This window comes from Trachemys scripta, chromosome 20 (genome assembly GCF_013100865.1).
Source record: "Trachemys scripta elegans isolate TJP31775 chromosome 20, CAS_Tse_1.0, whole genome shotgun sequence".
NCBI classification, from domain to species: Eukaryota; Metazoa; Chordata; order Testudines; family Emydidae; genus Trachemys; species Trachemys scripta.
The window spans coordinates 5,095,654-5,107,873 of NC_048317.1; the positions used below are offsets into that span (position 1 = coordinate 5,095,654).

The following is a 12,220-nucleotide window of genomic DNA, read 5'->3' on the forward strand; positions in this document are numbered from 1 at the left end:
TGCTGGATACAGATTTTATTTTTGCCCGGGAGCTCTGGCCTAGACAGTGGATATGAGAGGAGGGCAGGGGAGTTTTCTTTTTTTGTTTTGTTTCTTCCCGTGACATTTTATTCCCACTTCTGGAACCAACAAAAGAAAATAGGCATCTTGCGCATCTTGCATCTTGCGCATCCTGGATCGTGCTGCAGTTCTCTCCAGAAGGTAGCTTCTTCCAGTCTTAACTACTTGCGCAGTCGCATCGCTGTATAAGAGGTTAGACAGGTGAGACAATTAACTATTTTGCACCATGTTTAAGCACTCTTTTAAAGGTCTAATTCCCACTACCCATTGAAGTTAATGGAAAGGCTCCATGGGGGCCTGAGATTGGGCTCTAAGAAAACAGTGACCTAAATTTTAGGTGCCTCCATTTTTGATAGCAAAACTGGAGATACCGTAGAGGGTGTATACTGGCCACCCATGCTCAGAAAATCAGGTCCCTTTTCAATGTCTCAGGTTGGGCCCCTGGATGCTGAAATACCCACAATCATTAGTAGTTTTGAAAATCCAGGCTTCCTTCTACCACATTATGTGCCAATATGGAAATTCCCCACCACCACCCATCACCAAGCTACATATGGCCTAGGTAGAGCTGGTTGAAAAATTTTCAGTGGAACAGCTTTTTGTTAGAAAACGCTGTTTCAGCCCGATTGAAATGTTTTGCAATATGGTGTGAATTTCAATGAAATTTGCATAAAAGTTTTGACATGGTTCATTTTGACTTTTGCATTTTGTTTAGATAAAGTTGAAATATTTTGTTTAGATTTTCTCATTTCATTTTGTTCAGACTTTTACCTTATATTATCTTATATATTTTTATTTCTCAAAAGTATGAAAATGAAAAGGGTGACGTGTGTTTTGTAGTAGTTACTAATTCTAAGAGTGTTAGTAACAACACTTCTACAAGTAGCAATTAGTTACAAGTTAGAAGTACCCTCAGAACAGCCGTTCCATTTTCCAACCAGCTCTAGGCATGAAGAAGTCTGCTGGTTTGTTTGCCTGACGCTTACAATGAGGAACACGCCTTGTAGAAGGGAAAGGACGTGTGAGCAATATAATCTTTCATTCCACTCCAGTTCTTAAATCTGCCATCTCCCTCCCTTAAATCTCTCTCCCTCTGTGGAGCCATTTGTGCCCCTGGGGTTCATACCGTAAGGCAGAAGGAAAGTCTTTCTGCCCAAGCAAATAGGAATGAGCGAGAAGCTTTCAGAGACCTTCTAATCAGCTTCTTGGCGGGTGTCTGTGAACTTCATTCTTTCCCTTCACTAGGTCAGAAAGAAGATATTCCTTCCTTTCTTTGTGTGGCTGCACTTCTCTCTTTTCCCTCTCTCATTCTGAGTATCCCGTGCTCTAATCATGGCCTGATTTTACAAAAGTGATGAGCGCCCGTATTCCCATTGAGTTCTCTGGCACGTGGACTTGCTCAGCACCTCTGACAGCAGCCCCCTGGCTGTGTTCGGGTTCCTAGTGCCCTGTGCCTCCCATGCCAGAGCTGAAAATTTGGAGATGGTTACAAAAAAGCAAACAACCTGGGGTGAAATCCTGGCCCTGTTGAAGTCCATTGGCAAAACTCCCATTGACTTCAACAGGGTCAGAATTTCACCCCTGGGGCTTGTACGTCACCTCCCCTGTGCAAACTGACCCTTTTAAAGGGACACAATGTTATTCAGTGGAATATACCCTGAAGTGAGGTGTACATTTCACCAAACAGCCCTAAGGACGTTCAAACCACAACAGCAAGGAACACGGCGAGTGGTTTTAGCACATTCACCCAGAGAAGGAAACTGAAAAAGATAACCCAACTGAGATTTTAAAATGGGCATTTTAATTGGATTTCAAAGGCCGGTGTCTCCTACCACAGGTATGCTAGCGAGAGTAAATGGTGTCGTGCAGAGGGGGGAGAATCAGGCCCGAGTTCTCTGCGGCTTCATTACTTAGGTCCCAATGCAGCGAAGTGCTTGATTTCAAGGATGCTTTACTCCTTTGCTAAATAATCCTATGACAAAAGTTAAGCTCGTTCTTAAATGCTCGGCTGGATCTGGCCCTTAATCTTTGAAAATTGCTTTCAGAGATGTCTTGATGAAAGATGTTTATATCAGTGCTGCAGTTAATAGGATTTAATGACTCCTAAGAAGATCATGTTCATATTATGTTAGGATGGTTGAGGTGTGCATGCAAGAGGCTTTCGTGTAAGAGGGTGAGTTGGGAGGAGGGATCAGTAAATGGAGGCATTTGTAGAGGGGTGCCCAACTTTCCGGGTTTGGGGTATAACCTGTTACAACAAAAGGGAGGGAGGGAGGGATGGTATTGTGGTTAAAAGCCCAGTGCTGTGAGTCAGGAGGGCTGAGTTTCCACTTGTGAGCCATGAGGCCATCTAAACTCATTCCACTCAAACCCTTTGCTGCTACATCATGGCATCGTGTCTCTCTCTTTCTCTGCGTGTCTGTCTGTGCATGTATGGACATGCTGCGGAGAGCAGGGATGTGTTTTTATATAGTCTGTGGAATATATATTCATAAGTGTTCATTGTGTGGGTGTGTGCATTTATTTACTATATGTACAGTGGGGGCGGTACCAGTGTTAGATCTAAATCCTGAGCCTCCAAAGAGCTGACCCATTCAATCCCGATGACGGATAAGAAGCAATAATAGATTTGTATTTGAAGTAGCAGTTCCAGAAGACTCAATACAACTCGGGCATCCCAGCATCATATAAGTAGCACATCCAGCTTTTGTAGCCATTAGTTTTGTTCCTAACTGCTGTGTGGGTTATTTATTTATTTTACATTATCTCCTGTTAAGCTATGAATGGGTTCTTCCTCAGTCTCAGACATTTTACATTACCAGTTTTTAAAAGGAAGTAGGTCAACACGGATTGCTTTCTAGGTGCTGTATATTGTCTGTCAGCTATTTGTAGACATCGTTTTATGAGCTCACAGACTTTCCTAATGGATGTTTGCAGAATATTTTGAGGAGAGTTTATTGCTAACAAAATCCCTCCCACCTTCAACCTTTGTTTTGTATTATTTCTAATTGCCTGCTATTGACCTCTATTAACAACTTCAGCACTGAATGCGGTGCAGTCTAAAAATGGAAAAATATTTCTGATCGTCTGCATGCATGAGGAAACTGGCAGCTTTGGATGGGTTGTTGGTTGTCAGAGCTGTGTGTGGGCCCATGTGGGAAAGTCCTACAGAACTGAACTAATGGTGGAAATTAACAGAACTTCTATAGACATCTGAGTGTGTTTTGTAGTAGTTACTCTAAGTAGTGTATAATTTGAGAGAATTTGCTCATTTCTTGGGTTTTTTGGAAACTCCGCAAAGCAAGCAGGGAAAGAATTCTCTATTTCGGATGCTTCAAAAAACCTACGGGAAAAGTAAACATTTTCCTTACATTGCATTGGACTTTTCCATACAGGTCAGGCATGATGCTTTGAATGGTGGATTCTGGCCTGTTGCAACAGTTCAATGGACACAGGACTCCTGGTTAAAAGCAAAGCTAGAACATGGGACTTCCTACCCAAGGAGACAGGCCTTTACTAGCTGTGCTAAACAAGGCTTTTGCCATGAGCTGGGGAAGTGTTAAGAGCTCTCCTCCTCCGCAGATAATCCAGGTACTAGGAGGTATCTTGATGTCACACATTTGAGCAGTGCTGATGCTCCATCCAGCAGAGGTCTGCAGTGTGCACACACACCAGTCAGTACGTTTGGTGGTGGTCTGGGTTTTAAATATTGTAGAAGTGGCTGGCGCTAATTGACCAAGAACTTTGTGTATGAGTATAAAAGCCTTATGACTTTTCCAGCTGAGGCCATTGCCCACATTTCTGTTTGGTTACAATCATATATGCTTTTAAGCAAGGCCCTTCCTGTAGATTATTATAACCGTAAAACTCTTACAAGTTGAATTTCCTTTTCATAATTTACACTGTTGGTCTCCCACTTTGCTCTGTTTGGAGAATAGCAATCAACTGGTCAATTTCATTGTTGTATCTAGTCTGTTTCACTCTCTGTTTCTCAGCATTTGCAAAGCCTGCAAGGCCATATTTAAATCCAAACAAATTGTTTTCACTGAAAAGCAGAAAAGAAATACACTTCATGAAAACTTTTCTATGAATATTAAATTGTTAGATCATATTTTTGGACCCCATTACCTGACAATGACTTTTTAGTGCATGACATAAAATGCAATAACAGAAACCAGATGCTCTGTCGTGGCTTCTGTTGAAAATATACCTGTATCTAAAGTTGCCTAGAGTCAATATAACAGAAAGAGAAACTTGTTGATATTCAAATCACATCAGAATATTAGATGGATTAATACAAATCTTGGCTTATGTGATTTCCTCTGTAAGGGAAATGTCATAAAAGAAGTTTCCAATTTGGTGTTAGAAATTGAAAACTGGGAGAAAAGACAGTGAGGCTGATCACAGATGATGCAGATAAAAACCAGAGAAAGTGGAAGATGAGATGAATGCAACACAGATTAATAGTGCTGAAGCACCGAAGAAGGCTTTAAAGGAATAAAGTCTCATCACTAATAGCGATAGAGAGGGAAGGAACTCTTTAGAAATGAAGCTGTATGAAAGCAGATAACAGAAAATCGCATACACGATTTTCCCAAAGTCAGAATATAATTAATCTCTTGCTACCTGTACATCTCCACATGAGAAGGTGTCATCTGTCTACTTTAGAACTGCATGGGGGAATTGCTGTTGAAATGGAATACGGTAATGCAGAGAGAGAATGTTGACACACATTTAGCAGTCCAACTTGCATTTTGTAGGTATCTCCCTCCACTGCGACGAAGACTTAGACCCCTGTCATGCAATGAGCTCTCCAAGGGTGGAACCTTGCAGTGAGGCTCTGCTCATGCCGAACAACTTCCAGGCCTCCTTATTATGACAAGGATTAAATGTTCATATCATGGTAGTGCCCAATCAGGATTGAGTCCCCCATGTGCAGGGTGCTGTACAAACATAGAAAAGAGACAATTCCTGCCCTAAAGGGCCTACTCATACAGTATATGCAAAATGAGAGCTTTAAGAACATAGCGAATGCCACACTAGGTGAGACCAATGGTCCATCCAGCCCTGTATCCGAGAGTGGCCAATACCAGATGAGTGTAAAACACTCATAATTATGCCAACTATGCAGGGGGCTAATTTGTTCCTAAACCCAAGTGTTTGGGGGTTGATTCGTGACCTGAAAAATGAAGGTTGATACCAGTAAAAGTGTCTACACTGGCTGGGATAATGCAGGTGATATTCTTATTATTCATATACCTGTCTTGTTGCAGAGAGTTCCATGATGCACTGCATCAAACCACGCAAAATCTATTTCCTTTTATTCTTTTTAAGTGTATTGCCTTTTAAATCATGAGCTGTCCTCTTGTTTTTGTATTATGAGAGGGTAAAAAGGAATGCATGATTGCTTTTCTTTATATTTCAGTCACTATTGAATCATTTGGTAGGAAGGGATGTCGAGGGATACTTTTGCCTCTAACATAAAGTTAAAAAAAAAAAGAATAAATAGAGAAGACAGGATGGATTTATGCTGAGGCGCTGGGACTCAAATCTGGGTTTGAATCCCAGCTCTGCAATTTACTTAATTTCTGTGGCTTGTGTCAGACTAGATGATCATAAAAACTATGAAGTCAGACTAAGTGTGTTTCATTCCTTATTGGATACACTGGGGCATATGGGGGTTCTGTGATGCCGTGAGGGAAACAAACACATTGGGGTTGAAAGACTTCAGTGAAATTGAAATCTGGACTCGGCAGGCTGTGGGTCTGGATGTGGTTGTGGGTCAAGATGTGACTATGGAACCTGTTGGACCAGAGCACGCTCAAGTTTTCTTGTGTGAAAACCGGGTGACACATTGGGAGCTGTCTGGAGATCAAAGAATCCAAAGTCGTGATGTGGAATGTAAAAGAGGATCTTTCCAAGATAACCCCATATTTTCCTTTTGTCATCATTAGTTGGGGAGTGGAGAAAGCAGAGAGACAGACCCCATCTCATTGAATACTTTACTAAAGTAGACGTGCAGAGCTTTTCTTAAACAGTCATTACAAGATGCCTTTCCAGAAGAATTAAAGGGGTGCTATGCATTCGTATCTTCATGAAGGAGTGTCACTAATTGCTTCAGGAGACGGGATTTATTCTCAAATTTCCAGAACTACCATTTGGTTGAACTGTTCCATCTGTGACGTGAGACATTGCTCCTTTATTAGCTCAGATCAGAAAACTGAGTGAAAACGATATAGTTGGGAATGATAAATGGGATGCAGAGCTTTACAAATCCCAGGTCACTGGTTTGAAACAAGCAAGGTCGATCACTCATTGCCCCCTGTTTGTTGGGCTCTGTGAAATGGGCAGCCGGCCTCAGCCCCGTCCGTTGATTGAACTGATGGCCTTCCATATAATAAAACCACCCACACAGTTGGCACTGTTGTTAGTTTCAGGATGGGGCAGAGGATTGAATCTGCTGTGTGTAGGGAGTGTCACAGGGTGACCTATCCCCTTTAAAGGACTTTGGGATCAGCCTCACCTGTGACTATTTTATCTTCCTGATCATAGGACTAGGAGTTCAGCAAGGGAGTTCCCAGTGTCTGAGAGGGACATTGCTCACAGGTGAGGCTAAATTCAGATTCTCTTAAAGGGGCCAGCTCACCCTGTGACACACTGCTATAGGAGTTCCCTGCAGATGCATGAAGTCCAGGTGCATCTGGATGGAAGCTTGTCCTGTTTCAACCAGTGCTCTGTGGATCTAGGATTTCAGTATCCAGGGTAGTGAATCTGTAGCGATAAAGACCCTCAACTTGGGGCCACAGTCTGCTTTACTCATCAGAGCACCTCACCTCATTCCCACAGGGCTAACGTCAGAGTCACGAACGAAACGTTTGTAACTCTGAACAAAACGTGATGGTTGTTCTTTCAAAAGCTTGCAACTGCACGTTGACTTAACACAGCTTTGAAACTTTACTATGCAGAAGAAAAATGCTGCTTTCCCTTTATTTTGTTGTTAGTTTACATTTAACACAGTACCATGCTGTATTTGCTTTTTAGTTTTTGGTTTATTTTTTTTTTTTGGTCTCTGCTGCTGCCTGATTGTGTACTTCCGGCTCCAAAGGAGGTGTGCGATTGACCAGTCAGTTCGTAACTCTGGTGTTCATAATTCCGAGTTCTACTGTATTTGATAAGGCCAAGACCCTCAAAGGTATATAGGCAACTAACTCCCATTGCCTGAGTCTTATACTCAGTGTAAGTGTGGCAGAATCTAGCCTTTGAGAAGTAAATGAATATCTTCAGGCTCAATGTGGATTTTAGTTTCCAACGAGTACTATAGATGTGTTTATTTACTCCTGAGATAGAACATGAGTTGATGGAGACAGAGAGTTCCGTTACCGAGATCTATAGAACTTTTTTTTCTTTATTAAAGAGGATTTTAAAATCGTTCATTGTATTTCAATGGCCGGGTTCGCAAATCAGTTACCCTCCCTCCCCAAAGGTTTCACAGTAACTCTGTGTCCACTTCTCATGCCACCCGGATTAAATATTCAGCTGCATGGGAAATCAGTATAACAATCAATCTCTCTTTCCCTGTAGTACTTTCGTATTTAGCAAGGCAATTGGAAATAGATCAGTTAGAAGGATGGATGGAAAGAGATTAGCAATTCAGATCAATCAACCAGGAAAACCATCACCGTGCCTGTAAATACAGCTGTTTAAAATAATTACTTGCTTTAGTTGATGTCCCAACACTGATACATGTACCACTCACCCAGTCAGTGTAACATGCTGCCCCCGTGTAGTGGTGGCTGGGACATAGCTAGGGGACCATAAGGCTGCTGGTGCATTAGCTAATAGAGGTGGGTCTTTTAATTTGAGCAATGGAGGCTCATGCATTGAGATACAGAGGCTCCAAGTTCAATCCCCCATGCCAGTGACCCACCCAGGGGTGTGACATTATGTAAGGGTAATGCACATGTTATCTGTTGATAGCATACAAGCAAGAGCATAATACAAACATTACAACAAAGTATCCCCTTGCCAGAACCTTTTTTCCCCCACTTTTGTTTTATTTTCTTTCAGAAATTGACCAGGGGAGTTGCGGCGATCCTGGGATACCAGCCTACGGCAAGAGAGAAGGCTCAACATTTCGCCACGGGGACACTTTGAAGTTTGAATGCCAGCCTGCCTTTGAGTTGAAGGGACAGAAAACAATTACCTGCCAAAAGAGTAGCCAGTGGTCCGCTCAGAAACCAGTCTGTGTTTGTAAGTCAGTGAGGGGGCTGCTTTAAAGTGTTTGCAATGTCCAGTGAAGTAGCTACATACGCAATACATTTGTGCACTGGATTTAGTATCTAGAATGCAGAAAATACTGGAGATAGAGAGATGGAAGCCAAACTGCAAAATATGGATCAAGATTTCAACTCCCCCAATGTTGGAGAGTGTTTGAATCTGAGAATTTGGTTCTGTCCATTACAGGGGAAAGGGACAGCCTCAAAATTTGGATTTGGCTTCAGATTCCAATCTCTCCTCCCGACTTTTATTTTTTAATGGTATTTGGTTTCAGGATTTGGGTTCAGGTTCATCTCTGAGAGAAAGTGGAATGTTCCATGCTGGTAAAAACCCATTAAATTAGATTCAATTTTTGGCCATTTAATTCTGCTTTGTAACCTGACAGCTCTCACGTCTCCTGCCTCCAAATCTCAACTTTAAATTTGTCTTAAATCTCAGCAGAAATAGGGTTTGATGCTCCCAGTAGTGACTTAGGGGGGAGATTTTCAGAGGCATAAGCGGGAGTTAAGCACCCAATTCTTTCTGGCTTTCAGTAGTCCTGACTGCCCTTGGAAAATCTCCCCTTTAACTGATAGTGTTAAGCACAATAAAATTATAAATTATTGGAACCGTCACCCAAAAGGAAACTGTTAACAAGGTTAACAAAAGTATTTACTTTATTTTGTTCCCCAGCTGAGGGTGAGTGAACTCATTGTGTTTAATATTTTACCCACTTGAGCACTCTAGGATCTGAATGTTCAGCTTTGAGGAGAAGAGAAGGGAAAGTGAGTGAAACAACAGGATGATCAAATGGAGCTGAGAGAGAATAACAGATATAGAGGAAAGGCGAGTGTGTGGAAGAGTATGCCAAGAGGAGACAGCAGAAATGTTCCTAAAATGATACACTGTGTGTATATTTATTATAATACAATAAATGCACACATGCATCCCGTCCAAGGTACTCACTTGTAGTTTACGTAGATTTCTTCTGTACCAAAGACATTGCAAAGCCTAGAGAAACAAATATATTATTTGAAAATTGAATTACCCTTGCTACAAGGGGCAATGCATAGAGGCAACTGTGGAAGAACAATAGTTGCAAATAAGTAAACTTGCTTTTAAATTATAGGGTAAATGTTTCACATGCTTTGAACAAGTTTTGCAAAACCTCTAAGCCGCTTGCACAATTTGTGAAAGCCCTTGGCGTCCACAAGGTTTGCCTATTGCTAAATGTCATGCACTTTCGCACTGCTTGGCTTTGTCCAAAAGCAAACACACCCTGAGACGCTGGAGGAAAATAGTCCCCCTTGTATCTTCCTCCTGATCAAAATGGGAAGTGCTAGAATTCTCACGAGACAGCCCTTTTTTTTGTGACACTCCAACCCAGTTTTTTTCTACCCCAAACTATCCAATTTTGGGGATTTTTAACAAAACCTTCAGCTGTTTCTGAGATTCCCCCGGACTGACAATTGATAGATGCCTGTTATTCACGTCTGGGGTACCTGGAGTGACACAGCTCCATCAAAATGTTAGCACGGTTGAAATTTCCCCATCTTCAGTCCAATAAAGGTGTGGAATTTTCACTTACTCTGTCCATAGATACAGAATTGGGGGATGGGCATCATACCAAAGCCCATATTGCTCGGGGCAGGGGAAGAGAAACATGATCACTAAAGAGCCATGAATCCACCAGTTAAAATCATGCAGCACCTTCCACCCCCCTTTGGTCCAGCTGTGGATATTTACTAACCAAAAAAGCAAAATGTATAGATAGCGCAAAGAAGTTTTGCCTGTCCGCCTCCTGCCGCTCTTGTGTTTGGTTACTTTAGACACCATCACATGAATGTGTGTCAGCAGAGATGACACAATAGAATGGCACAAGAACGTAACTCAGCATAAAGTCTGTATCTGTACCTGTACTGGGCATCAGGTGGAAAAACAAGGTAACCTGATTCATATGCTGCTAGTTGGAATATGCAAACAATTCAGTGCCTCCAATTCTAGCTGCAAACGCATGACAAATGCAGAAGAAGATTAAAGCAGCATCTGCTGGCCTGAGCAAATGATTTATGTCCATGATGTATGGAACTCAGAGAACTCATGGCCTGAGCTTCCAGTGATGTGGCCACACAAAATCATCATGTACCTGCCTTATTGCAAGGGATTCCTGAATCCACCATTGTCTATGTCTTCACGATAAAAGACCTTCCATCTTTATCCTTGTGGTTGTCGTCATACCCCTTAACCTTTCATGCTATGTACGTGGGGCCCTTGGGCATCTTCAGGAGACTGTCCCATGCATGCACTGTACTGCCCTCTTAGGGACAGAGTATGTCTGGCCTTGAGTGCACATAGGTTCCCTCTGACTGGCTGATCTAGTGGAAATGGTTCCTTTCGCTCACTGCGTTTCTGTAGCTGAAAGGGGTGAGTGCAGTTATCCATCCACATGTTTGCTGTTAGCTGATGATGACCGTCTCTGTTGCACTCCGCCACGATCATTACTAGATGTGGAAGACCTCTCTCCCCACTTCGCAGCGTCTCTTAGACCTCAAACCAGCTTCATGGTTGCAGTTATTCACCCTGATGTGCGTTTTGAAAGCTACCATTTGTAACATCATTCCAGGGTTGGTATCGTTTTCACAAGCAGGGGTGATCCAGCTTTCATAGCACAATAGAACCAAGATCATCACTTCGGTATCAAGTTGTGGTTGTCCATCAGGAACTTAAAGATATTGAAAACAGGGTGAGGAAGTGTCTAAGGGAGAAAATTAGTACCTCAGACATGCAGTTATGCTAATTAATCTTAGTAGGTGCCGCATCTGGATGCATTGGTGGGATCTGATATGAATATGAGGCAATAATCAAACTGTAGTTACCTGTGAATGAATAGAAAAGCAGGTTTAAGAATGGGGAAATAGTCCCATGGTAACAGAACTTTCATAGGGAGCAGACTGGTTGTTCATATACCACAGTGATGACCCTGGTATAATGTATGGCCAGATTGACTGGAATGCCCCATTCCATTGCACTAAGTGTAACTTTCAATCACGTGTCCGTATTGCTACTTAAACACACACATCTGTGTTATGAAAAATAAGGCGTTTTGTAATTCTTACCTGGATTTTAGATGGGCTATTGCAACCCTAGGCCCTGATTCAAAACAGATTCCATGATCAGGCTTTGCATTTAAAGTATAGATTTTACAACGTGCGAATTACAGAGCTAAAGAAAAGGGAAAGACTAGCATCCCTGGCTAGCGCCAGCTCGTGTCTAAGATATTCTGACAACTTCCCCTGCACAGTTCTATTCCGTCCCCCAAATCTCTTTGCTCTTCTAGTCTTGGGTTCCTCACGCTGTCCTGTTAAAGCACTCAAACCCTGACCAGCCATGCCCGATGGTCCAATCCTGTGCTATGAGCAAGTGAGACAATTGCGCCAAATGTGTGATCATTTTACGTTGTGGATAATTATGGAATAAGCTGTAACTGCCAGGTGATACCTTTTGACACCAAATCCCGGTGAATATGGGTGATGGTTTTGCCTTCCACTCCCCCTCCTCCATGACTTGTGCTGGTGAGTGTCTCAGGAGAATTATTTCTGACATGGAATCATTTCCTGGCACGTTAGTTCAGTGTCTTCACGCTCATGGAGATGTAGTTTGCTGGACCCGTCAAGCACTGTAAAGGTAAAGTGTGTGTGTGTGTACATATATATGTGCATGTAGCTGTAAATGATTATGATCATGGATGCGTGAAGAGGACATGGGGGCAAATTTAATGGTTTTACATTGAAGTTCTGCTACAATTGCCCTCAGGGCCGGTGCTACCATTAAGGCAAACTAGGCGGTTGCCCAGGGTGCCAAGATTTGGGGGCGCCAAAAAGCGGTGCCCCCAATTTGTTTTTTT

The 12,220-nt window shown here is 42.4% G+C and overlaps 1 protein-coding gene across 1 annotated transcript in view; it reads left to right on the top strand.

The window, feature by feature from the left end:
• Positions 1-12,220, top strand: part of CSMD2 (CUB and Sushi multiple domains 2) — a 560,683-nt gene that overhangs the window by 329,879 nt on the left and 218,584 nt on the right. Inside the window, exon 13 of the mRNA XM_034754071.1 lies at positions 8,128-8,310. Within this exon, the coding sequence (XP_034609962.1) occupies positions 8,128-8,310 (183 nt within the window). The remainder of the gene's footprint in view (positions 1-8,127; positions 8,311-12,220) is intronic.